At 36.4% G+C, this 26,988-nt stretch overlaps 2 protein-coding genes across 2 annotated transcripts in view; one reads left to right on the forward strand and one right to left on the reverse strand.

The window, feature by feature from the left end:
• TIPARP (TCDD inducible poly(ADP-ribose) polymerase) overlaps positions 1-16,167 on the forward strand; it is a 31,456-nt gene extending 15,289 nt beyond the window's left edge. Inside the window, exons 3-6 of the mRNA XM_010335745.3 lie at positions 4,365-4,533; positions 6,123-6,283; positions 13,131-13,409; positions 14,095-16,167. Of these exons, the coding sequence (XP_010334047.1) occupies positions 4,365-4,533; positions 6,123-6,283; positions 13,131-13,409; positions 14,095-14,542 (1,057 nt within the window). The 3' untranslated portion in view covers positions 14,543-16,167. The remainder of the gene's footprint in view (positions 1-4,364; positions 4,534-6,122; positions 6,284-13,130; positions 13,410-14,094) is intronic.
• SSR3 (signal sequence receptor subunit 3) overlaps positions 1-26,988 on the reverse strand; it is a 270,342-nt gene that overhangs the window by 152,575 nt on the left and 90,779 nt on the right. The gene's annotated exons all lie outside the window — the stretch shown is intronic.

The raw sequence follows: 26,988 nt of genomic DNA on the forward strand, positions 1-26,988 counted from the left end.
TGACCACTTTTCTTGACAACTTTCCCAGCAGAGGTAGGCTATCTGCCTCTCACCACCTTTGTGCCACATTTCACACGATGCCACAAGGTTTGCTTTCCCTACTAGATTGGTGCTCCATGGCATTTTGCCTTTTTCATTTTCTTATGGCCAAAGCAGAGCCCAGTACCTAATTAATGTGTCTACTTTCAATTACTTTGCTTTTTAAAATATTGTCTCATTTTCTTCTTGGTTACAAACACTTTATAAATAGAGAAATAGCCTAAAATGGTTACACTCTTCATGGATCTCTTAAATGTATAAACTCAAGAGCTATTTATCTGAGAAAGAAGCTGTGTTTTTACTCATTTCTATTTCATTTAGCATCTTTTTCTATTTTAGTTCTGGTTTTCATCCCGACTCTGTTTATTGTTCATGTCATAGGTCCCTTCTACTTTCTTTTTAGGATCTTAAATACTAAAATATTAGTATACTTAAAAGAAATGATGTGTGCGGCATACTTTCTGACTTAGTGTGAGTTTTGGTGTTCTATGCATTGGTAATGTATGTTGAAAAATGTTGGCTTAATTGGTATGTGTAGATATTTGTTGAAGAGGAAAACCATTGTTATAAAGCATCTAAATTATGAGAATGGGCATCCTTTTCGGCATTTTAAATTAGTGTTGCATATGGATTCTTATAGTTGTATGTGTGGTGGTGTGTTGGTGAAACATGCAAAAACAGAATTGTTAATATTTCAGCAGTTCAAGTTCATTCTTCCGTTAATAGCAAAAATCAGCAATCTGTTCACACGTTTGTTTTTTTTCCTTTCTGGTTCATGATTGGGGCGTATATTAGATAACACAATACTGATGAATTTAGCCATGTAATACAGGTGGCAAGATAGAAATCCTACTGTACAGTGGCTATCACTCACACACTCTTTTTTTGGCCATCTCTCAGTAGAGATGCCTTTTAGGCCAGATGGGGTTCTCATCTTCAACGATTATTGCACCTTGCTTTTACAAAGACACCCCCAATCTTTAGCACTGTCTCTCTTGCTCAGTTTCTAACAATCTGTATATACTGTTCAGTTTTCCAATATCCTGTATTTAATGCTTTGACTCTAACTTCATCTGCTCAATAGTGTAAATTCCTACCCTTATATCTTAAGGCTATGAGACCCTGGACTTAAAACATCCTCAGTTCATTGTCTGATATGTCTCACATTGCTTGTTACCTACTTACAGGAATTTATAGGTTCTCATTTCCTCATCTCTCAGATACCCGTTTAGAAGGTCTCCTTTTCCAACTACTTGTACCGATCCTGTCTCCACCCATCTTTCAAGAAGCCAAGTGCTTGGAGACCCCTTTTTCCTTGTTCTTACACTCAGCTCTTTACTTACCAGTGATATTTCCTGTTATTTAAACTGCTCCTAGAATTCTTTTTCTTGTTGAAAGTTATCTTAGATTGATAGAATAAAACCTCTTAATTTTCCTGACCTTTTTCTGTTACTGGATGCCAATAACCATCTCTTCTTCCATATTGCTGCATGTCTATTCTTTGTCCTCTTGTTTCCTGAATGTACTTGCCACTGATGAGTTTAGATAGGCAGATGCACTGCTTCTTTGGCTTACATTTTGTTAGTTATTCCTCTCTTAAAGCCCCTGGATGACAGAGCTACATCTATTTAATTCTTTGTGTATTGCCCAGTAGAGCCTACCATCATGATTACCACACACAGATGACTCATAACTGCTTTCCGATAATAAGAAACAATAGTTTGATAAAGAAGAGTATGGTGGCTGTTGAACATTTGGCATCCATATTGCACACATTTATACTGATGCAGATTGTAGAGGAAAAAACCTCTTGCGTTTAGATTTTTAAAGCATTCCCTGTTTAAGGGAGAGCAGGTGGTAAAATTAATCTTACAAAAAGACAATTTAATGTTTTTCAAATTTGCGATTTTGTCTCTGTCAAGTTTAGAAAAAGCATATTGAAAACCAAATAGAGCTAAAACAGTACTTTGATACATCAGTCCAAAGAACAGTTGATTGTAGCAAATTAGGATTTGTCATAGAAACTTCATAATGCCCAAAGGACTGACATGCACAGAGAATGTAGCAAAAGCTGCAGTTGTAAATGTCTTTCTCATGCAAATTGTTATCTATGAAGTCTCAGTAATACAGGCTTACACAGAAATTGCTAGAGTGATGTCCAGAATAAAATCTGACACTAAACAGCAAAAAGCATCGGGTGTTTATATTACAATGCATGTTAACATAATGACTGCTGTTCTAAGAACTCCTTAAAGGAAATACTGAGGATTTGTAACTCATAATTGGGAAAAGTTGCTGAGTGAAGCTTAAAGGTGGAAAAATATGTTTAGAAACTTAAAATGGTCTTAACAGGGAGAAAGATTTTTATCTCACTTTTTAATCATAATATCAGATTCTTCTAAAGTTATGAATATTGCTTAAGGCAACTTGATACAAAGTTTAATTTAGACACAGGAGTTCCAGTTTTCAGTTTTGTTTCAGTTTTTCCGATTTTTCCAGAAACATTTTTCTATTTGAATTAAATATTCCTATTTACCATAAATCATTTTAAAACAGTGGCCAAATACTATTTTAAACTACATTTTATTGTATTATTTCATGCTTAATTAAAATTATATGTTGTTTTTGAGACCACACCCAAATAGTATTCTTTCTAAGCAAGAAATCTGGGATTTATTGGGAAGATCTTTAGGAATTTTAAAGGAATATACTGCTTTTTACAAGTTCCATGCTTTTTGGTATCATCAGTTGGCTATGTAACCTGAGTTGTGTTGGTTTTTTTTCCAGAGTAGAACCTGATTCATAAATTGTGAACATTGGGATAGAGGGTGGAAAGTAGATTTGTTTCTTTTCCTGATATTTGCCAAAGTTTTATTGAGAGATGTTACTAGATATTTGTGGGGGAAAGGGAGAAAGGAACATTGTCATAGGTTTAGAAGGATTTTTATAGCCTTTATCACAGTACTTCGGTCTCTACCTTAGCATAGGGACTGAGGAGAGACTGTCAAAAGTAAATTATTAAGCTTTGTATAATCCATTTTTCAAGTATTTGACTGCAGAATCTTTTGTGCACAGAATACCTATTAATAGTTTTTAAAACAATTATTCCAAGAGCAGATTTTGGAAAATGTGCTAACTAACAAAACCCATAGATCAAACTCTTTTTCTTTAAGACAGAGTTTCACTCTTTTTGCCCAGGCTGGAGTGCAGTGGGCAACCATAAATCAAATTTAACAACCCTTTTCAAAATTCTAATTTACAGCCAGGAAATAAGTTAATTATAAGGAAAATCTGTCTCAACACCTAGACCTCACATGTATCAGTCTTTCTGAATGCCACTAGAACTTGAGTATTTTCTGTGTTGTAGATATCCATTTAGAAATCTGTGGTACACTATGCTGCAATAACTATGCTGTTAGCATATATTTCATTTTTTATATTTTCTTCAAGTAACTTTCAAACATATAAAAAAAGAGAGAAGAGAGAGGAGTACAATGACCATTATGCCAGTTACTTGAAATACTGGTTCAAATGTTTCATGAAGTTCTATAAAATGGGAAACACAAATGTTTTTATTAGACCACCCTTTATAAATTAATTTATTAAATGAGTCTGATTCATATAGTGGGACTTCCCTTCTAACAGTATGGAGACATTTGTAAAGTTAGCAGCAGTGGACCATATAACAAGATGACCAAAATATTCTCAAAGCTAAACCTCTTAATAATCCAAACTATTTTTTTCTTCCTGTTTTGCCAATATTTTTCTAAACACAGGATAAAAGATAATATTGATGTTGGGTAGATTAGTACTGGCTTTATCTGGAGTAATTTTATTTTTCCCTTCTTTTCTCCTGTCTTTGATCAGGCAATACTATATATTCCTATGTTGGCTCAAGTAAACTGATGGCCTCTGAAGAAAAGGCCAAGCTTCAAGAGAAATTTTCTTTTGTCTATGTTTAGTTTCTACATACCTTCATAGTAAAACTGACTCCCTGATTGGCTGAGGCCAGCCCACTGTAGAGTGGAAGATGGGCGTATTTTAATTGGTTTAGGCCAGTGGTGCTGTGGGGTTAAATCAATCTTACTATAATTCCATGGCCTAGAAATTTTGGTCTTGATTAGAAAGGGCATATAGGAAATGGATGCTATGGAAACAACCAGCAATAAATATTCTTTTACTTCAAGTGAAGCAAGTCTTGAGAATTCTACAACAGGCTATGCTGTATATTTTTAATGTCCAATGAGATGTTTAGATATTTTTGTTTTACAAATATATTAACAAGTTTTTTTGTTTTTGTTTTTGTTTTGTTTTGTTTTTTTAAGAGGACAAGAATTTTGGGCAGATTTGAATGCCATGAATGTGTATGAAACAACTGAATTTGACCAACTACGAAGGCTGTCCACACCACCCTCTAGCAATGTCAACTCTGTTTACCACACAGTCTGGAAATTCTTCTGTAGGGACCACTTTGGATGGAGAGAGTATCCTGAGGTATTTATAGGTTCTTTCTTGACAAGTACATTTTTCAAATTTGATTTTTTTCTTCTTTTATTCTTTCTTTAAAACAATGTCTAGGCAGAACTATGAATATAATCAAAGAGCTTATGAATATAAAATTGAGTCTCATTGATACAAGAAAACTTTTTATTTTTCTTAAAGCTTATTTCTTTCCATTAATTTGAAATCCAAAGATTAGCTAAGTAAAATTCTTTCCACAGACTCTTACATTATAGAGATGAAGTACTTTGACCTGTTGCCACCTATGGAGTAATTTTCACAAGATAAGAATCGGTATAACTTTTGATTATATCTGGCTCCTGGGCTTATGGAGATTGGATTAAGTGTTATACTTAGCATTTTAGAAGCCCAGTGGAAACAATCACTCTTATGTCTCTGGAAGAAGTACTTGAAAATGTTTATTGAGCTGTGGTCAGGGAAATCAGTTATTTAAAATTTTCTCCTATGTGCATTTACATCCTTAGTCTGAGATAGTGAAAATAGCCCTTCAGTCTCAAAGCAAGATTTTAACATGATGATGGTTTACTTTGCTTCTGAATGACAATTCTGAGTCATTTTAATACCCTCAAATGGACTTGAGATTAATTTCACATTCCAAAAATCTGACTTTTTCAATTTGATTAAGTTCATTTCCAGCATTACAAAAGGAGGGAACAACTTATCTACCTTCACTTTGATTTTTTTAAGACAATAGCAAAAGAAGAAAACCTAGTATGTTAATTATTATAAAACACAATATTAAACTAAATAAGCTTAAGATCGGGATCACTAGCATCTACCTTCCAAATAAGAGTACAAGGTTGTTTAAAATGTACTCTGAGAATACTTGGACCATTTCTGTCTTCATTTCTCTGAGAAGTTTTTTGGGTTTGGAGCTTGAAGTTTGAACTTTATACACCATCACCTTTTCAAAATGTATTTATTTATTTTTAGAGCTAGGCTCTTGCTCTGTTGCCCAGGCTGGAGTACAGTGGCACAATCATAGCTCACTATAATCTCAAGCTCCTGGGCTCAACAGTGCTCCTGCCTCAGCCTCCCAAATAGCTGGGACTACAGGTATATGCCACTGTACTTAGCTAATTTTTTTTTTTTTTGTGGAGACAGGATCTTGCCGTGTTGCCTAATCTGGTCTTGAACTCCTGGCCTCAAACAATCCTCCTTCCTCTGCCTCCCAGAGTGTTGGGAGTGGCTCACAAGTCACAGGTGTGAGCCACTGAGACTGGCAAACATCACTATCTTTACTTCTTCTTTTGAAAACTCCCTTAACCAAAACCTTCCTTGATTTTATTAAGGCTCAAAATAGAATAAAATGGTTCCCTGGGCCCACATGTTTCATAAGGTGAAAATCTATGCCTTATTAACAGGGAGTATATTTCCACCCTACATACTTGGAAGGAAAAAAAGAGTCTCTTAGCATTTAAAGGGAATTAATTTAACTCACTGTACTTCATTGAAATTCCTGTGAGGTTAACTTTTGCCTTTCATTAAATTTTCATTTTTAACCATAATTATTTATTAACTTTCTTTTTTTTTGTTGTTACATTCTGTTTTCTCCTCCATAGTCTGTCATTCGATTGATTGAAGAAGCCAACTCTCGGGGTCTGAAAGAAGTTCGATTTATGATGTGGAATAACCACTACATCCTCCACAATTCATTCTTCAGGAGAGAAATAAAAAGGAGACCCCTCTTCCGCTCCTGTTTTATCCTGCTTCCATATTTACAGTAAGTGTCCAGTATAAAGTCTTGTCTTTACTCTCATCTTATGAAAATGCACTCCTGAATACTAGAGAGAAAAATATTTTAAATTAAAAGTTTGCCTTGGTTAGTACCCCTAGAATGTGAAATTCCAAATTATTCGTTGGATTTTTAATTCCTCAAGAAATTGAGTACAAATAAGTTACAACTGATCCAACACTAAAAGAATTAGTATCTTATTGGATTTTTTAGAGTTAACATTTTTCCACAACTAAATGTAACTGTGTCTGGAATGAGGCACAGAACTTGCATTTATCTCCTTAATGGAAGATTTGAGTTTTTCCTTCCGTGAAACTTCTTTCATGGAACTACTTCCAAGATGAGACCCTTCTATGTTATAGGACAGCTTAGCCAAACTGCCAGGGCAAGTGAGGAGAGTCCTACAAGGTGATTTCTCCATACTTTTTCCTTGATTGAATTTGAATGGGAAAAATTCACCTTTAAAATAATTGACATTCTTATTGGCTAGGAAAGGCACCTCTTCCTATGATACTCACTAAAATTACTTGTCATACTAAGAATATAGTTTCTTAATATAAGATTAGGACTGAACACACCCTTCTGAATTGTAGATGAGCTTTTCTTCCATTTTGGCAAGAGTTGGTTTCTTCCTTTCATCTCCAGATAACCCAGTGGCATATCATTACAGATACCCAAAGGTGGTGGGCACATTACCATTCACATGGCCAACTTTGATAATTAGTATCTCTAGGGAAATAATTATCTACTCCAGTCAGATATGCTGTTTAGAGCCTGATTTTGAAAATGATATAGGTTTACTTGATTTTATGAACTTTAGAGATTGTCTAATGGATGGTTTTTTTGTGCTGATCTTTGAGGTAAACATACTGTTTTTATATTCCTACTGTTTTTATTTTAGCTCAAACTGTTTTCCCTAAGTTGTTATGACAGAATCTTAGTGATTCTAATCCTGTGATTGCACAAGGAACATTAAAAATAAATTACAGATAAAAATCCCTGAAATGATCAGTATCGAAAAGAAATTTGTAGTAAGACTAATTTTAGAAATGTATATTGGATTGGGTTAAGTATATACTTTCTTCTAAGTGCCAGTTTGAAAAATTTTACCTTGTCGAGTTTCTTAAAAAATTAGAACTAGTAAAAATGCCCTTTCTGTGATTTTTACTAGCACAGCTGGAGATAGTGTCAGTGTCCAGTAGTTAGGAATATACTGTCGTCCTGGTGAGACAGTAGAACTCATTAATGAGACCCGCAGCTTGGCATGCTGAGCCAATCAAGCAAGATATAGCTTCCGTGTGAGGGTAAGAATATAAGTTCTGCATTGTTGGAAAGTTTTAGTGAGTGGTGAAAATGCTTCTGTTTTGATCCCAAGGTGAGTAATCATGGAATATGCCCTCCTCCTCTTTGTATGTGTGTGTGTGTGTGTGTGTGTGTGTTTTTTTTTTTTTAACTTAGGGTTGTTTTGTAAAAGTATGAACTATTAATATAAGCAGCAATACAATTAATGCCATAAATATGTCTTCATTATACAGGCATATCTTGTTTTATTGTGCTTCCCTTTATTATACTTCACAGATAACTGTGTTCTTTCCAAATCAAAGGTCTGTGGCAGCCCTAGTTCAAGCAAGTCTATTGATGCTAGTTTTTCAACAGCATGTGCTTACTTTGTATCTCTGAGTCACATTTTGGTAATTCTTGCAATATTTTAAACTTTTCATTATTATTATATCCGTTATCATGATCTAACCAGTGATCTTGGATGTTACTATTACAGTTGTTTTGGGGTGCTAAGAATGGCACCCATATAAGACGGCAAACTTAATTGATAACTGTGCTTTGTGTTCTGACGCTCTATGGACTGGTTATTTCCCTATCCCACCCACCACCCCACCCCCAGCTTGGGCCTCCCTATTTGCTGAGACAAAACAATATTGAAATTAGGCCAGTTAACAACCTTACAATGGATGCTAAGTGTTCAAGTGAAAGGAAGAGTTACACATCTCTAACTTCTAAGTCAAAAGCCTGAAATGATTAAGCTTAGTGAGGAAGGCATGTCAAAAGCTGAGATAAGCCAAAAGCTAGGCCTCTTGTGCCTTAAGATTAGCCGAGTTGTGAATACAAAGGAAAAGTTCTTGAAGGAAATTAAACGTGCTACTGTAGTAAGCACACAAATTATAAGAAAGTAAAATAGCTGCCTTGCTAATATAGAGAAAGTTTTAGTGGTCTGGATAAAAGATCTAACCAGCCACAACATTCCCTTAAGCCAAAGCCTAATCCGGAGCAAGGCCATAACTTTTTTCAGTTCTATCAAGGCTGAGAGAGGTGAGGAAGGTGCAGAAGAAAAGTTTAAACCTAGCAGAGGTTGGTTCATGAAGTTTAAGAGGAAATCTCCATAATACAAAAGTGCAAGGTGAAGCAGTAAGTGTTAATATAGAAGCTGTAGCAAGTTATCCAGAAATCTAGCTGAGATCATTGATGAAGGTGGCTGAACTAGAGATTTTTCAATGTAGACAAAACAACCTTCTATTATAAGGTTGTCATTAGAAGGATGTCATGTCATCTAGGACTTCCATGTAGCGAGAAGTCAGTGCTTGGCTTCAAAGGACAGGGCTGACTCTTGTCATAGGCTCATGCAGCTGATGACTTTAAGTTGAAGCCTACGTCCCTTAAGAATTATGCTTAATCTATTCTGCCTGTGCTCTATAAATGGAAGAACAAAGCCTGGATGACAGCACATGTGTTGATAACATGGTTTTCTGAATATTTTAAGCCCACTCTTGGGACCTGCTCAAGAATAAAAGATTTATTTCAAACTATTACTGCTCATTGACAATGCACCTGGTCACCCAAGAGCCCAAATGGAGATGTACAGGAGATTACTGTTTTCATGCCTGCTATACAAAATCCATTCTGCAGCCCACTTATCAAGGAGTAATTTTGACTTTCAAGACTTCATATTTTAACAGTACATTTTGTAAGGCTATAGCTGCCATACATAGTGATCCCTTTAATGGATCTGGGGAAAGTAAATTGGAAAACTTTTGGAAAGGATTTACCATTTTAGATGCCATTAAGAACATTATGATTCATGGGAGGGGGCCAACATACTGACATTAACAGAAATTTGGAAGAAGTTTATTTCAGCCCACGTGGATTATTTTGAGGGGTTCAATACTTCAGTGGAGGAAGTCACTGCAGATGTGGTGGCAATAACAAGAGAGGCAGAATTAGAAGTGTAGCCTGAAGATGTGACGGAATTGCTACTATCTCATGATAAAACTTGGATGCATAAGGAGTTGCTTCTTTTGAATGAGCAAAGAAAGGGGTTTCTTGAGATGAAATCTAATGGTGAAGATGCTGTAAAGAATTTTGAAATAATAAAGGGTTTAGAATATTACCTCACCTTAGTTGATAAAGCAACCACAAGGTTTGGGAGGATTGACTGCAATTCTGAAAGAGTTCTACTGTGGATAAAATCCTTTCAAATGGTACTGCATAAAGCAGAGAAATCTTTCATGAAAGGAAGGGTCAATTGATGTGGCAAGCTTCACTGTTGTCTTATTTTAATAAATCGCCACTGCCAATTTAGCAACCACCACCCTGATCAGTCAGGCCATCATCAAGGCAAGACCCCCTCACCAGTAAAAATACTACAAGTGATCCCCCTGCCTCACCCTCCCAAGTAGCTGGGACTACAGGTACATGCCGCCATGCCCAGCTTATTTTTGCTTTCTTTTTCTTTGGTAGAAGCAAGGTCTCACTGTGTTACTGAGGCTGATCCTGAACTCCTTCCTCAAGCAGTCCTCCTGCCTCAGCCTCCCAAGTAGCTGGGATTACAGGCATGATCTTGGGTTTTTAAGTTGTTATTAAATGCAAAGGGTCAAAGAAAAAGATAGGTGTTAAAGAGGCCACAATTCTCAGGGAATCAGAGATAAGAGTGGAAAGGGTAGGGTAGGAGATTGATGTTAATTAATGAATTTCCTGCAAATTCAGCTATTTTTTAAAAGGTCTCTCCTGCTTTTTAATGGGGCTGATAAAAAGGAGCTTATTCTTTAATAATCTTAGAATTCTTGAGCTGAGACTGCATAAGCAAACAAAGCTCAGATTTAGGGGTTAGGGGGTTCAGTGCTTTCAGCTGAAAGAACATCCATCCCATACAATCACATCATGGTCATGAGAATGTCTGACACAGTTTCTTTAATTCCCCTCAAAAGGATAATGAATTAATTTTTATTTCACCGCTGAAATTGGTTTACTAAATATCCTTCAAAATGGTAAGGGGAAGGAGGGAGAGTTATAAAAGGTGACCTTTGATTCTGAAAATCCATTCTTCCGAGATCTTTGCATAGAAGCTCAATTCCCTTCGACTTGGCCTTTCTAGGGAAGGCTGGTGTGGTACAGTGACACATGCCATATATCTTTGGAATACCCATGAGGTAAATACAAACTCATCATTCTCAGAAAATAAAGGTACATTTGTAACTGTGCTTAGAATATATACTTTTAACCCATGGCAACTCGAGTCTTGAAGCCCATCAGACAGACGTGTATATGCATATTTGTGTTTTAGGCCAGTTAGGATGTTGGCTTGTTAAAAAGTAAGCATCTGTGGGTTGGAATGGATGTCTGCCATATACATAGTCCAATTTAATATCTTAGAATGGATAGGAATTATTTATCTCAGCTCATCTTCAAGCATATGTTAGTAATAACAGATCTCCATCCCCCCCACAAAAAAGGAAAAGGTATATTTGAAGCTTTCATTTTAAGGAACGGGTACATAGTAGTGATACCAGAAAGAAAAGGGCAGAATCTCTTCTGTTAGGGTTAGGTTTGCTGTACAGGCTGAGAGTCTAAAACCTCTTGGGCAGAGTGTTTGGAGAGAATCTTACCTTATTCCTTTAAACCAGAAGCCTTTGTTGTTAACTTCAACCCCTGTTAATAATAGAAAACCTGGTGGGCTGGGGACTCACCCTTTTCTTTGCAAAGCTGGATAGAGGGAATAGCTATTAAACAAAAATAAAGGGCTTATATTGTTTGCTTCCCAGCTGTTCCTCCAGAATAGTGATGGCTTTTTGAAGAGCCATCAGATCTTTGAGAATCTGATTAAAGCAGTGAGGCCTCTCTTCATGAAAGTGTACCAGTGTACCAGAAAAATGTATCAGTACTGAGGATCCAAAGGAATCTGTGTGGGCACTGAGAAAATGCTACAGAGGACAAGAACTGTTGTGCCTTTTGTTGTGACAGTTGGAGAAACCAGCAGCACTTTAAATCTGCCCCTGTACTTAAAAGCACCTCGGAGATCAGTAAGCCCTGGATCCACCCATCCAGAACTCTGTCTCACAAAGAGACTCTGAGGCACATTAAATTGAAGGCACAGTCACTTGTAGAAGGTGGGGCTAGAGAAAGCAGTCATGCTTCCACAGCTTTTAGTTTTTTAAAAGTCATCCCTTAAAAGACTGTGCGATGATGATGATAATGTAGTGATGCTGGTGCTGGTGCTCGTGGTGAGAGTCAGGCAAAACCAGGTTGGAGTGCTGGTATCTTGTCTATCACTTTGCAGCTTTGTATAAAAGAAAAAAAAAATTTGTGAAATACATGGAACTAAAAAGAGTATGAGATTAGAAACTACCTAGATGAGCCCGGCCTAGATTCAAATCCTGTCTTTGCTCTTTACTAGCGATACTTGGGCAAATTATTTAATCTCTCTAAACCTCAGTTTCTTCATTTGAAAAGTGGGGAAAACCAAGTCTTCTTAAGGGTTATTGTGACAATTAGTGATACTGTATGTAAAATGACTGGTGCATAATATTTATTGGCTATGATTATGATGAAAGTGATGGTTAGCTGTGCTCTTTGGAGATGAGACACATGGTCACACAAAGTTGTAGTCTCTGTGTCACAAAGTTCTTATGAAAATTTCAGTTTCCTAATCCATTTTGGCCCACATTATTACTTCCTTGTGACCAGTATATGCCAATGACTGTTATAGTACCTGGCCCTGAAACTAAGTCTCAGGGTCAGGATTTCCTTGCTCTTTACTTTTTTTCTCTCTGTTTTGAAAATGGCCAAGAAATGTGATTTAAATTCAAGCATTTAACTAGGCAGGAATAAATAACTTACCAAAGCTGCTTATCTAAAATCATTGTTCAGAGTAACAGACATGAATTTAAAGTCTCACGGATACGCATTCTGGTGTCTAGAGTTCATAGTAATTAGCTTCATCTTAAGCACACTCATAGCTCTAAAAGTTGAATAGTATTGGTGGTTTTGTTTCTATATGTGATCTTGGAAAATGAAACAAATGTCAAATATTTATCAGTGTTCAGGTCCTGCACCATGACTTTTGTTTTTATACAGAAATTAAAGTAGCTTTTTTTTTTCTCCCTATAAGCTCCCTCCTTGCTGCCTGCCTTACTTTGTCTCCCACCCACATATCCTTTAGTAATGAAATCTTTTCTGCTTAGTATCAGCACATTTTGAAGAAAACACATAACAAAGTTTCTTTAGCTATAGGTAATAAAGAGGAGTCTAGGATTCAAAAGTAAAGGTATTTGTGAACCGGCTCTTGCTTGTTTGCCTTGTAGCTATACATTTTGGAGTTTTGTCCACAGGAAGGAGGAGGCCCAGAGGAGGCTAATATTAGGCTACTCATGTACAGACAGTGATTAAGACTTTTTTTTCTTAAATAGATAGATAGCATTTTTTATTTTTTAAATAAGCACTAAAGCTATACAGATTATGTTAAGTAGACACTGATATAGAGTCCTATAATGTGAGGTGTACTTATTTCTTAATGTTTTACATTAATGTTCCTTCCTCTTCATTATAGGACACTTGGTGGGGTTCCCACACAAGCTCCTCCACCTCTTGAAGCAGCTTCATCTTCACAAATTATCTGCCCAGATGGGGTCACTTCAGCAAACTTTTACCCTGAAACTTGGGTTTATATGCATCCATCTCAGGACTTCATCCAAGTGCCTGTTTCTGCAGAGGATAAAAGTTATCGGATCATTTACAATCTTTTTCATAAGACTGTGCCTGAGTTTAAATATAGAATTTTGCAGATATTGAGAGTTCAAAACCAGTTTCTTTGGGAGAAATATAAAAGGTGAGTCAGACGTGCGAAAAGTTCAAGAGAGCTTTATTGTAGCTAATGTCAAATGAGGAACATAATAGTAAACATTTACATACAATTTATGTTCATATTTTTCTGTGTATTAACTGACACATAATCCTCCTAACAGACATGTGTAGGATTATTACAATTTACATTTTACAGAGAAAAAGAAACTGAGTCACAGGAAACTTACTTGCTGTAGGTCATGCAGCTATTAAGATATGGTACTGGAATTTGAACCCAGGCAGTCTGGCACCAGAGGCCTTGCTCTTAATCACTTCACTATGGTATCTCTCAAGTCAGCCAACTAATGTAGTACAAAGGGAGGAAATATATTTAGATTTCAGGAATCTTAGAATCTAAGAGATCTTCAAGTTGAAGGAATTAGGCAAGGAAGGCATCCTGAAGAAGGAAAAGATAGGAGAACTTTTAATAGATTTAAGATGGAAGATAAAGCAAGTAAATGATTGGTGGCAAAAGAAGGAAAGGGGCTTTTCTTCAGTGGAAAGATAAGTTTAAACTTTTATTTGGATCTTTGATGGCATTTTGTTCTTGATAATAACTAGTTTAATATTTCCTCTTCATTAAAACCATAGAGAAGTTTATGACTATATCATGCCTGTTAAATTGACTTGTATTTTATCCTTATGAATTCCCTGTCTGCTTTTTGCATTAGGAAAAAGGAATATATGAACAGGAAAATGTTTGGCCGTGACAGGATAATAAATGAGAGACATTTATTTCATGGAACATCCCAGGATGTGGTAGATGGAATCTGCAAACACAACTTTGACCCTCGAGTCTGTGGAAAGCATGCTACAATGTTTGGACAAGGCAGTTATTTTGCAAAGAAGGCAAGCTACTCTCATAACTTTTCTAAGAAGTCCTCCAAAGGAGTCCATTTCATGTTTCTGGCCAAAGTGCTGACTGGCAGATACACAATGGGCAGTCATGGCATGAGAAGGCCCCCTCCAGTCAATCCTGGCAGTGTTACCAGTGACCTTTATGACTCTTGTGTGGATAATTTCTTTGAGCCTCAGATTTTTGTCATTTTTAATGATGACCAGAGTTACCCTTATTTTGTTATTCAATATGAAGAAGTCAATAACACTGTTTCCATTTGAAAAATCTTGGTACTGCTAAATTATTTGATATGAACTCAATCCAGCATTTGTAGCAGGTTTTGAATGAATGGGTGGGACTGGGTGGGGAACAGCATTGGACATTAATAGGGCACTTTTTGGACCCATTTTTTAAAGTGCTAGAAATTTTTTTTTTAAGTTTTTTTTTAAATGACCACTTACTCTTTAATTATTTACTAATTGTTAGTGTACTCAGTGTGGAAAAGACTACAGATTACATGCTCTTTTCATCACACTTGTACATATAGACAGCAATGTTATTAGCATTAAATAAAAAAACTGAACAGCCTAATTTAAATGTGGCTTGGGTCTGGCAGAAGTTGGCCAAATGGAATCGAGGCTGTGAGCTAAGTGAGGATTCTGTTTGTTTATTTACATTTGATAAAACTGACTGGAAATAGTACTACCATGCATATTCTCTGTCCAGAGCATCACTGCTTTGGTATAGTATAAGTTCATGAAATTCTGGTGGGTGGAAAGAAATTTTATTTCTATCAGCAGAACTGAAATATATAAATCAACCAGAAAGCATCAGTGACTAACTTCTGCAGAGTTTGCCCAAGAATTCAGAGTTCTGTTTAGAGGAAGTTAAAAAAAACAATAACAGAAAGAAAACAACCATTTGAAAAATTTTTGTCACCAGCAAAATTTTTCACTAACTAGTGATATGAAAGATGATTTTTGTGTTGTTAAACTTCAGCTTTGGAAAACTCAGTCTCTTTCATTATCATCCATTCCAGTTTGAAGGAGTTGGGCAGCTAATTTGGTTAAAGCCCATTTTGAGGATTAGAAGTACTACTTTCTTTTGGGGTTCCAGACCTAGTTTATGACTGAAAGTTTTAGAAAAAGGAAGTACATCTACAGCCGAATTGATAAGGTTTATTACTGTGTTTGCACAAAGTAGATTCGCAAAAGTATTTGCTGGAATTATTGGTAGATGGCAGTCCCACCCCTACACCTGCTTTGCCAGATTCAGTTGGGTTCCCTGGCTGACTCTGTACCTTACTTACACTACTTAATAGAAACACAAACTTGGAAACTGCCGGTGGCTCAGCTGGAACACTGTCTGGTGAATATGCTGCTTCCTCAGTTCAGAGAGGTAGCAACTAAGTATACTCCTTATAGAAAGCAAATACCTGGATTTACAAAAGTGAAGGTGGTTGTTCATAAAAGAATTCACCATGGAATTCTTTCGGTTACCAAGCTCTCTCAGTATGTTTGTGGTTATATCATTTACACAAAACTTTTCAGGAACTTCTGTGTTGTTTAAAGCAAGATGTATCTATACTGATGTCTCAGTGAATCAGTCTGTTCATTAAGCACTTATCAGGGCTTCCACACAGTTATTTATTTTGCCCTAGTTAATCCTGTTGTTTGCTGCCATTGGCATGAAATGGCCAACTATGGCTGTTACAGTTCTTTCATTCAATTATAACTTGTAAACCAGTGACTCCTAATCTTTTTCATGTTAAGACACCTTACCATTGCTTATTTGGTTTTATGAAAGTTGTTCCTTTTTTTCTCCTTAAGGAAAAAGAAAGCTTTATGACATATTTATTTTTTTAATAAAACTAAGCAAAAATAAAAGTTATGGTAATTCTTTAAAACTTTGTTGTTGTTTTGGTTCCATTTATGATCACTGAATTAACACGTAGTTGTTGACTGTAAATGTTGGTTGGTTGGTTAAATGTATGATTAAGTGACTGAATGAACAGACCTAAACAGAAGTTGCTGCTTAAAGTTTCCTGCGGTAGGAATCTACAGAAAGTACATTATCTAGCAGTCCACTATCCACAAGAGAACAGTCCACAAGAGAACGGTCGATATTTTATTTTGCAGGTAATATTTGGAGGAAAGGGATGAGTTTTTTATTTGTTTTTCGAGACCAGAGTCTTGTTCTATCACCAGGCTGGAGTGCAGTGGTGCGATCACAGCTCACTGCACCCTTTACCTCCCAGGTTCAAGTGATTCTCCTCCGTCAGCCTCCCGAGTTGCTGGGACTACAGGTGCATGCCACCACGCCTAGCCAATTTTTGTATTTTTAATGGAGATGGGGTTTCACCATGTTGGCCAGGATGGTCTTGCTCTCTTGACCTTGTGATCTGCCCACCTCAGCCTCCCAAAGTGCTGGGATTACAGGTGTCAGCCACTGCACCTGGCTGGGACAAGTTTTATATAGGTTCAGTATCTCTAATTGGAAAATCTGAAATGCTCCAAATTCTAAAACTTTTTGAGCATCAACATGGTACTAAAAGGAAATCCTCATTGGAACACTTCAGATTCTGGATTTTCAGATTAGGAATGCTCAACTGGGAAATATGCAAATACTTAAAAACCTGAAATCTGAAACTCTTCCAGTCCCAAGTGTTTCCCATAAGGGAAATGTATCAGCAGACAGCTGCAGAGCAGGTTGTCCCCTTGACTGGGTGTGAAGGAGATATAAAAGAAATTGTATGGCCAAGCATGGTGGTTCATGCCTATAAACCCATCACTTTCGAAGGCTGAAGCAGGCGGATTGCTTGAGCTCAGAAGTTTTGAGACCAGCCTGGGCAGCATGGCAAAACTCCATCTTTACAAAAATAAATTAATTAGCTGGGTGTGGTAATGTGTGCCTGTGGTCCCAGCTACTCAGGAGGCTCAGGTTTGAGCCCAGGAGGCAGAGGTTGCAGTAAGCTGAGGTTGCACTACAGCACTTCCAGCCTGGGCAAAGAGCGAAACCTGTCTCAAAAAAAAAAAAAGAAAAAGAAAAAGAAAAAAAAGGGAAAGGATTTATAGAAGTCTTATCAGCTCTCAACACGTTAGATTTCAGCTAACTTAAAAAGTCATCTGATTGATTAGTATACATAAGCATCTCTAAAAGTGCTTTTAGCCCCAGTGTAATGATTTTTAAGTTCCTGGTTTGGTATTGTATGTTGTTTAAACTAAGTAATAACTATAGAATCAGTCTAAATTTTGCAATGGTTCTATGGATTTAAAACATAATAAATGGCATTCATTAACTTCTACCAGCACAGCTGAAATTTATACCATTTCAAGAAGCTGGAACTTGCTCTTAAACTATGGTTAAGATTTCCAGGAAAAGAGAGTCTACAAACTCCCTGAGATTCCAAAGTCACGTAATCCTATAGACAGGAAGATTTTGTATGTTTGCAAAGTTTATAAATACTGGATCCTTGGAATTATGAATCTTAATACCCAGCTCTGCACCTTGTTATAAACCTGTTTATTTTAGTAAACAATTATTTGGTTATAAAAACAATCACTAGGGCCTGAAATACTTTTAAAGAATTTTTATTATATAAGGTCTGAAAATGACTAAATAGAAACCCAATGCCATACTGTCAATTTAAATTCGAGGTTTTTTCCCTCCTTAATTTAAGGAAAGTAAGATTACTACAAGATGTTTCTAGGTTTCCTTAGTTTGAATCTAACAGTCAAAATACATTTTAGAAAATCCTACATGGCACTTTTCTAGAATCTAATCCATACTACGTATGTTGTTGCTATTACCATGTGGTTAAAAAAAAAAAAATAGCTTAAGCTCTTCTATTGTAACTATACAGCCTTGAACAAATCACTGAACCTTCCACATGGTTAGTTTTCTCATCTTTCTTGTTTTGACTTTTTTTTAATGACTACAAATGAGACTTTCTAACTTTAAAACCCTACAATGCAAAATTTTTTGTAAAGTGCTATACAACTTATATAGCATGTACTTAAAAGCCAGATACACTTTCCATAAGAAAATTCTTAAAAACAATCCCATCTAATTTATTGATTTAAGTACTCTTATTGCAGTCAAGTTAAAGAAATTAAACTGCTTTTTACCTTCTTTAGCTTTCTAATCTTAGTTACTGGTAAGCTATCATTTCAGAAAGTAAAAGGCTATTGAAAGATTTCATCAGCATTAGTTGGCCTTATTTTATTGCTTAACTCACTTCACATATCTTTTGGGAGACTTAACTCCTATATAGAACTGTCAGATGGCAGCTCTTTTGAAGCTGTAATCTTATCTGAATGGAAGTGTTTGTGTGGTAGAAGTGTTTCATGTACACTTGCCAAATTCTTCGAGCTAGGGGAGTAGTGCCCAGCCATTTTAAATATGTCAATTTCACTGATTCTCTTAGTAATTCTTAAATTAATGGTTTATAGAATGCGGAATGACCAAAAGCTACCAGGAACTCAATGATTTTTTAAAAATCAAACTTGGATCACTCATCACAAATATATATATTTATGTTTGATATGTGGGATATACTTAATCTACAGACATATTTGGTGCTTAAATGGATTTATGGGTTCCTCATGATAATTCCTGTATGCTACTGGTGTTCATAATTAACAGGCTAACACCACTGTGCTAGACTATTTCTATATTCATGTTTAAATGATTTCCTTTTTTAACTAGGCTCATCTCCTTAATTATATCCAATCTTAAAATAGCCTTAAATCAGAGAGCTAATAGGTTCAACCCAGTTCAAGAACCTCTAGCCCTTCTAATGTTTAGCAAGTCTTAGGTGCCAAATTGTCATTTGGTGGGCCTCATGTTAGATACATCAGAGCTGCTCTTCAAAGTGTTTCACAGTATATTAAAGATCTCACTTAACAGATTTGAGTGGCAAAAGTACACTAAACATGTGCTATTCAAACTACATGATAATGTACTCTTCAATAAGAATATGAAATTATTGTGCAAACATCAGTTTATAAGTTGTTTTTTGAACAGCAGTGATAGATTTGGGGCATTAACCTTTTTTGACAAAGGTCTCACTTGAAGGTTATGTGTTTTATAGTATTTTGGTCAAGGGTTTAAGTCATAGTTTCTAAGCTGGGTGTAATTAACTATTCCCTGTAGTCTCAGTGGTCTAAACTAATTGAACCCAGTATATATAAGCATTAATTCCAACCACTCATAAATGTAGCCAGATTTCTAAATGGCAATTTCTATCCATTACTATAGATTTATGACTATATTTTCTAAGCTACAAGTTTGCAGTCTTATTTATAATTATTAACAAGATAGGTACATACAAATCAGTGCTAGATAGGAGTGGGAATGCAGATTTTGTGAGCCATTGTTAAATCAATTTTGTGATAAATTAGTGTCATTTACTTATCAGAAAGCAATGGCTTAGTCACAAGCCTGTCCAAGAAAATTATTTGGACAATTTGAGTATGTGGCTTGTGGTCTGAGATAAAGAATGTAACATGAAACAGTGCCTGGCTCTTGATATACAATCAAATTTTAATGAATGGTAGTAAGAATAGCAGTAGTAGCAGCAGCATAAGGAATAGTAAGCAGTGTGGTAGCTGAATAATGGCCCACAAAGGTGGGCCTAATCCCAAGAACTTGTCAATATGTAACCTTATATGGCAAAAAAAGCACTATTGATTAGGAATCTCGACTTCTGAGGTTATCTTCTAGTGGGCCTAGTGTAATCACAAGGGTCCTTATAAGGAGACAAATCAGAGATGGAAAGATGCTCTGCACTGCTAACTTTGAAGATGGAGGTTGAGACCATGAGCCAAGGAATGCAGATGGCCTTTAGAAGCCAGAAAATGTAAGAAAACACCTTCTTCCCTAGAGCGTCCAGAATGAGTGCAGCCTTGCCAACACCTTGATTTTGGGACTCTGACCTCCAGAACTATAAGTATAAATTTGTGTTGTTTAAAGTTGCTAAGTTGTAATTTATAATAGCTGCAATAGAAAACTAATACAAATAGCAAAAATAATAGTAATGATATTGGAGAATCAGAGAACTGTTCCAATATAAATTAATAATTAAAACGAGCTCTACAAATGTGAAAAATGTACAAAGTCTGTTGAAAAAGTTAAAAATTATGTGCAATTCCAAGAGAGTAAACTACCAGTGGCTTTTCAAAAGTGGTATATCTACATGCTAAAGACAAACCCCATTTAAAGTAAGGTTTCTTCAAAGGAGCAGTTAAATACTGAATAATGGCAAGCACTACAGTTACATAGCCCAGTAAAACAGATGTCTTGTGGAAGATAGAGGAGGAGGCAAATTAACCAATTTGTGAAAAAGATGTAGGGTGGAAAATTTTAGCATCGAGGTTACCTTAATGTAAATTTACTTTGCAGATTCAAGCGCCCTTTAGGTGTTCTTTTGTTCTTACATGGTAAAGGGTACCAAGCTAGTTAGAAAAGGATTTATTAACTAGCTCAGAACCCAGGAAGTTCCTTCTTTCTCCAGGATATAAAGTAGCTTTCTTAAGCTTAGCAAGACAGAGTTTTCTTTAGCCCCTTGTTCATAAAGAATATTATCTTTCATAAAGACGTTGTTAAGGTCTCAAACCATATTAAGAATAATCTAAGCTTTAACCAGCTTTTTTATTGTTCATAATCAGGACTTCTTACCAGAAGACCTCATTTTGATGCTTTGCTTGAAGGATGGGACATCTATTTAACTTTGTTCTCTACTATACCTTTCTCCGAAGAGTCTTCTAGAGAGGGTCAGGGTGATGAAATTGTTTCAGTAAAGACACATAAAAGTATCTTAAATTATAATTAGTATAATGAATTCTATATCTCTCCTAACAGAAATCTAGAACACATTAAGATTGATTAATTCAAAGGTGCAACATTTACAAGGATTCTGTGTGATTCTCTTGGCTCTTCCCTCATGATTGCAAGGACTGCTCTAGCTTCACATACCACATCATATTTGCCACATTCAAATATAGAAAGGGATGATGCTTGTGAAGTGCCTTTTTTTTTTCTTATAAGAGTTAGTAAAACCTTACAGTAACACTCTAGTGGATTTCCATTTATGTCTTACTATCCTGGGTTGCATCACAAGACCATGCCTAAACCAATCCCTGGCAAGGGGGACAGATTCCTTATGAATGCTTTGAACTAACCAACATTCACTCCCTAGGGAAAAGGAGTTATCCATTAAGCAAATGGTCACCCATACCTCAACCACACTGGGCTTCTGTGTGTAAGGAAAAAAGAAAACACTGTACAGTTTGGCCTACAAGCCGTAATTTGCCAACTCCTATGCTACTGTAACATTTTATAACTTCCCTGAGCCTTACGACCACTTAGGAGTGTGAAAACTAGATTCTGGACCCTTTCTCAAACCTCTTGAATTTTGACAAGCATATTAGATGATTCTTAGAGATGGCAAGTTAAGAACCTGTGCCCTGTGAGGCCCTCTCCCTCAGAGTGTGTGATGGTGAAATTACAGAGGATCCCTTCACATTAAAGTAGATGCTTTGGCTCTTTCTTATCCAGAAACGGGCTCACAAGAACATTACTGCTATGACTGTCTGAAAAAGCCAAGTGACATACAACTCAAACAACTTTCGGGATAATAGAACTCATAGGTGCTCGATACTGTTCTAAGTACTGTTCATTCATTAATCATTTTAAGCCTCATGACTTTGTGAGGTAGGTACTGTTATTATTCCCATTTTGCAGATGGACAAATGAGGCCTCAAGAGGTTAAGGAACTTAACCAAGGTCACATAATAATCAGAGGAACTAAGTTTAAACTCAAGCAGTTTGGTTCTGGAATTTGTACTTTAAGTCACTGTACCCTGCTTTCACCTATACTATATACCACTTTCATTCAATCCAGATAAACCAAAAGTTAGTTTCTTATTTATGTGAGATGTTCAGGTACTGTTTCAATTTTTTGCTTCTAGTTTCTACTACAGAAATGCTTCTAACTACAGGGAAAGCATTATTACTTTTTAATTTTGTTTTTGAGATGGAATCTTGTTCTACTGCCCAGTCTGGAGTGCAGTGGCATGATCATGGCTCACTGCAGCCTTGACCTCCCAAGTCAAGCAATTCCCTACTTCAGCCTCTTGAATAGCTAGAACTACAGTTGTGTGCCATCACACCAGGCTAATTTTCAAACTTTATTTTGTAAATATGAGGGCTCACTATGTTGCCCAGGCTGGTCTCCAACTCCTGGGCTCAAGCGATCCTCCTACCTTGGCCTCTCAAAGTGTTGAAATTACAAGCATGAGCCACCATGCCCAGCCCACTTTTTAAAATCTGATTTCCATTCCCTCTCTGTTCTGTATTAGATCATATTCAGTTAAAAAAGAAAATGGAAAGCCTTTAGGAAGGCTATGCCTTCGTGGCCAAAGTAGTTTGTGAAGGCATGCCACAATGCTTCTATTTTCCACTCAGGAAGCAGTGATGGATCATAAAGCTACTGCAAGAAGACTTCAACCATTGCACTGACACATCCTCCAAGTGAAGGCAATCCATCCCTGCTGTTCTGGTTCAGCAGAAACCTCCCGTTTCTGGAGGGGGAGAAAGCAACTGGCTCCAAGATGTTCAATCTCTTACTAGGGTACCAAGTGGATAGAAAACTTTTCTGACTTTAGAGTTTTTTGTCACAGGATAGCCAAGGACCTAAAGAAGCTGATAAAGGCAAGGGGTCCCTTATAATTCTCATCCCCCCTTTTCACAAGTTAGAGTTGTCTGGATGACACTAGGGTTCAGGAAATAGAACAGGGCGTTTTCTCTGGAGACAAAATGAAGCAATAGTATGAAAAGGGTAGAAACAATATTACAGAAGCTTACCAATGTGCTTAACAAAGCTCAGGCTCAATCCCAAACCTGAAGATGCCAATGTCAGAGCCTATAGTTGGGCTGGGTGGAAGCAAGAGATCAGGACTTGGACATGAGTTTTTTCTATCCTTTTCTCTAGAAGAGAGGGGAAAGGCTATCGGCTAGCACACACAAAAAAGCCAGAAGCAGACAGCTGGCAGACATACCTATAGAATTCCCAAGATAAAGAACTTTAGAGAGCTTTGGCAGCTTTTTTCAGACAATTGCCACAGGGCCTCAGAAAAGCCAACAAATAAGTAGCGATGGCTATAGTGATAGTGACCATTACTGTTGGGGTGATGACAGTGGTCCTTCATGTTGATAGTGATTGTGATGTTGATGATAGTAGTGATGGTGATACAGCTGACCCTTTAAAAACATGGGAGTTATGAACACTGACCCCCACACAGTTGAAAATCTACATAAAACTTTTGACTCCCCCAAAACTTAACTACAAATAGCCTACTGTTCACCGGAAGTCTTACTGATAGTGTAAAGTTGATTAACATATATTTTGTATATGTATTATATACTGTATTCTTACAATAAAGTAAGCCATAGAAAAGAAAATGTTATGAAGAAAATTATAAAAGGAGAAAATATATTTACTATTCATTAAATGTAAGTGGATCATCCTCATCATCTTTATGTTAAGTAGGCTGAGAAGGAGGGCGAGGAGGAAGGAGGAGTTGGTAAGAAAATCCACATGTAAGTGAACCTGCACAATTTAAACCTGTGTTTTTCAAGAGTCAGGTGTAGAGTGGTGATTGAGATGGTTATGGTGGTAGAGAGAAGGTGATATTCATGGTCGAGGCAATCATGCAGGTCATGATGATGGTGATGGTAATAATAGTATTGTTGCTATTGCCAGTGGTGGTAGTGAGAAGGGGAGGAAATCTAGACACATAGGACTTGATTGAGAACGGGGTTTAATCTTTTATTGCCCCACTTCCAGCATAGAGATTCTTGTAGAAGGGAAGTACAAAAATGTTGACCTTGATCTCTCCCTAATAATTCAGTCTAATAAATTTGGAGTCAGAAGTTTCTATTAATTGTTTGGGGAGAGATAGTGACATATAGTGAATGACATTTCTATTTAGGATGCTCTTAGCTAATGGATTTTGAAAGTGAGGTTTTCGCAAACAGCCCATTCTTGATGGAAAGAGGCAGGGCTATCTTACTGTATAACTCCAGTGAGCATTCATTATTCAGTTGCCAGTGTGAATGGTACCCTGGAGAAGTTTAGTGCCCAGACTGCAGCTGTACTCAGGGCCTTGGCATAACAGAGTAGCCTTCACTAGTTTGAGAAACTGGGGGCTAGGCTTTGAATTCAGGAAACATTTAAGAAGGCAGAAAGTTTTCTGAAAGGAAAAGTCGAGTACCAACAATAGGGAAACAGTCCAGGCTCAACATTAGACAGAATTACTAAGACAGTCCCAGCAATGGGTAGCAATCCATGAACTTAGGAAGGGCATTGTTTGATGCCTAAATTGTAAATTCTTTCCAGTTCTTAACTGTTATCCAAAAGTCTTAAGAAAGTCTTACAATAGTTACTCTTGGAGTTGTGTAGATAAGGAATAGATAAACCTGCAGGTGATAGAGAACTGAGCCAAGAGAGGGGCATTAGGCAACCAGAAAAAATGTAACATATGAAAAGAATTCAAGCACTGTTCTAGACTGAATGTTTGTTTATGTCTTCCCAAAATTCGTATGTTGAAATCAATCCCTAGTATGATGGTATTTGGAGGTGGGGCCTTTGGGAGGTGATTAGGTCATGATGACAGAGCACTCAGTGGGAATAGTGTCTTGTTATAAAAGAGACCCCAGAGAGTTCCCTCATCCCTTCTGCCATGTGAAAACACAGCGAGATGATAACTTGTCTTATGCACTAAGAAGTGGGCCCTCACCAAATCTGCCACACCTTTCCAGACCTCAAACTGTGAGAAATAATTCTGTTGTTTACAATTTCCCAGTTTATAGTAATTTGTTATAGCAGTCTGAGGGTACTCAGCACTTTCTACTAAAATCAGGGACATACACTAATTTTCCAAAAAATAAGTGGGATGGGAGGAGTTTAATTATTTTATTGAAATATTAAAGAAAAAGGTAACCCTGGAAAGCTGGAGACCTTGGAGGTATATAGGTATAATAATTATATTTACTGATATTTATAGAATATTTAGTATGTGCTAGATTTTGTATTAAGTGCCTTACGTACCTTATCTCAATTTACCATTAAGAAAATATGGCATGCAATAAATTATTTTAATCAAGAGAATGTAGCCAATAAGTGACAGCTCTATTTAAACCTAAATATACTAAAATTCCAAGTTCACACTCCAAATTATTGATCTCTAAATTTTTTCACTATACATTTCTATCACTGAAAACTTTGGGAGCATCCACTCCAATGGATGCATATTTATATATTCATATATAATATATGTATTGTCTCCACTAATACATTGAATACATTAAAAAATACAAGAATAGAAATAAATTAAGAAATAGATTAATAAGTAATATAAAATATTTTTAAAAAGAAATGTTAGTATTTTTATATTTATTAAAGTGCACAAAATAATTCCTTTGAACTCACTAAAAAATATTAACAATAGTAGCTGGAAAAAGGATATCACGAAGATATGTCTGATTGGAAGAAGTCCATCACTGGCTGAGCTTACTAAATCATAAAACTAATTTTTCATTCTTAATCTCCTTAAGCAAAAATTTCTGTTGAAAATCAGCTAGCAAATATCCATAATTCTAGATGTCAATCAGTTGTTCTTGCAAATGAATAGAAAAGTGTATTTTTATACTTTTAATATCTCTCTTTAAATTTTACTGAAACTCCTCATTTAGATAGCTGTTAAATGAAAATTCTGCTTCCAAGTGTTTCTAAGAATGCAGATGTGAATACTTTTATGTGATAATACTTTTTAAGAAACAAAACTAGATAAAATAGAAACACATCAAAATATTATTTTTCAAAATTTTTCATAGTAGGTTTCTTGTTAAATTACGTATGTTTTTCTCACTCACTGTTTAAAAATGTCCTTTTACCTTGAAAATACAGTTTAAATGTTGAGTCTTTTTTTATTTCTCCCCAAAATATCTTCTAGGTTACTAGAGTTAGCTACTTGTCATCACAGGAAAAAAAAGGTCAGGCCAGGCCTGGTGGCTCACGCCTGTAATCCCAGCACTTTGGGAGGCTGAGGTGGGCTGATCACAAGGTCAGGAGTTTGAGACCAGCCTGGCCAACATGGTGAAACCCTGTCTCTACTAAAAATACAAAAATTATTAGTTGGGCATGGTGGCAGGCACTTGTAATCCTAGCTATTCAGGAGGCTGAGGCAGGAGAATTGCTTGAAACTAGAAGGCGGAGGTTGCAGTGAACTAAGACCGTGCCACTGCACTCCAGCCTGGGCAACAAGAGCAAAACTCCATCTAAAAAAAAAAAAAAAAAAAAAAAAAAAAAGTCAGCTACTTTGAGATGTGTGTTTTCATAAAATAAAAATGTCATTAGATAACTTAAGTGTAGTATAAAGATTTTCATGGGTACAATTCTCCTTTCCACTCTTACCGTTCTCCTCCCCAACAGTCTTAAAACATTTTGCAAAAATGAACTGTTTAGGACAAGGTTTGGCAAATGTTTTCTGTAATGGGTTTGAGAGTAAAAATTTCGGGTTTTCTGGGACATATGGTCTCTGTCATAACTACTAAACTCTGCCATTGTCTGAAAGCAGCGATGGACAATATGCAAAAGAATGAGCATGCTGTGCTCCAGTGAAAGTTCATTTGCAAAGATAGGCAGCAGACCAGATTTGGCTCAGGG

Source organism: Saimiri boliviensis, chromosome 9, assembly GCF_048565385.1.
Source record: "Saimiri boliviensis isolate mSaiBol1 chromosome 9, mSaiBol1.pri, whole genome shotgun sequence".
In the NCBI taxonomy this organism is placed as follows: Eukaryota; Metazoa; Chordata; class Mammalia; order Primates; family Cebidae; genus Saimiri; species Saimiri boliviensis.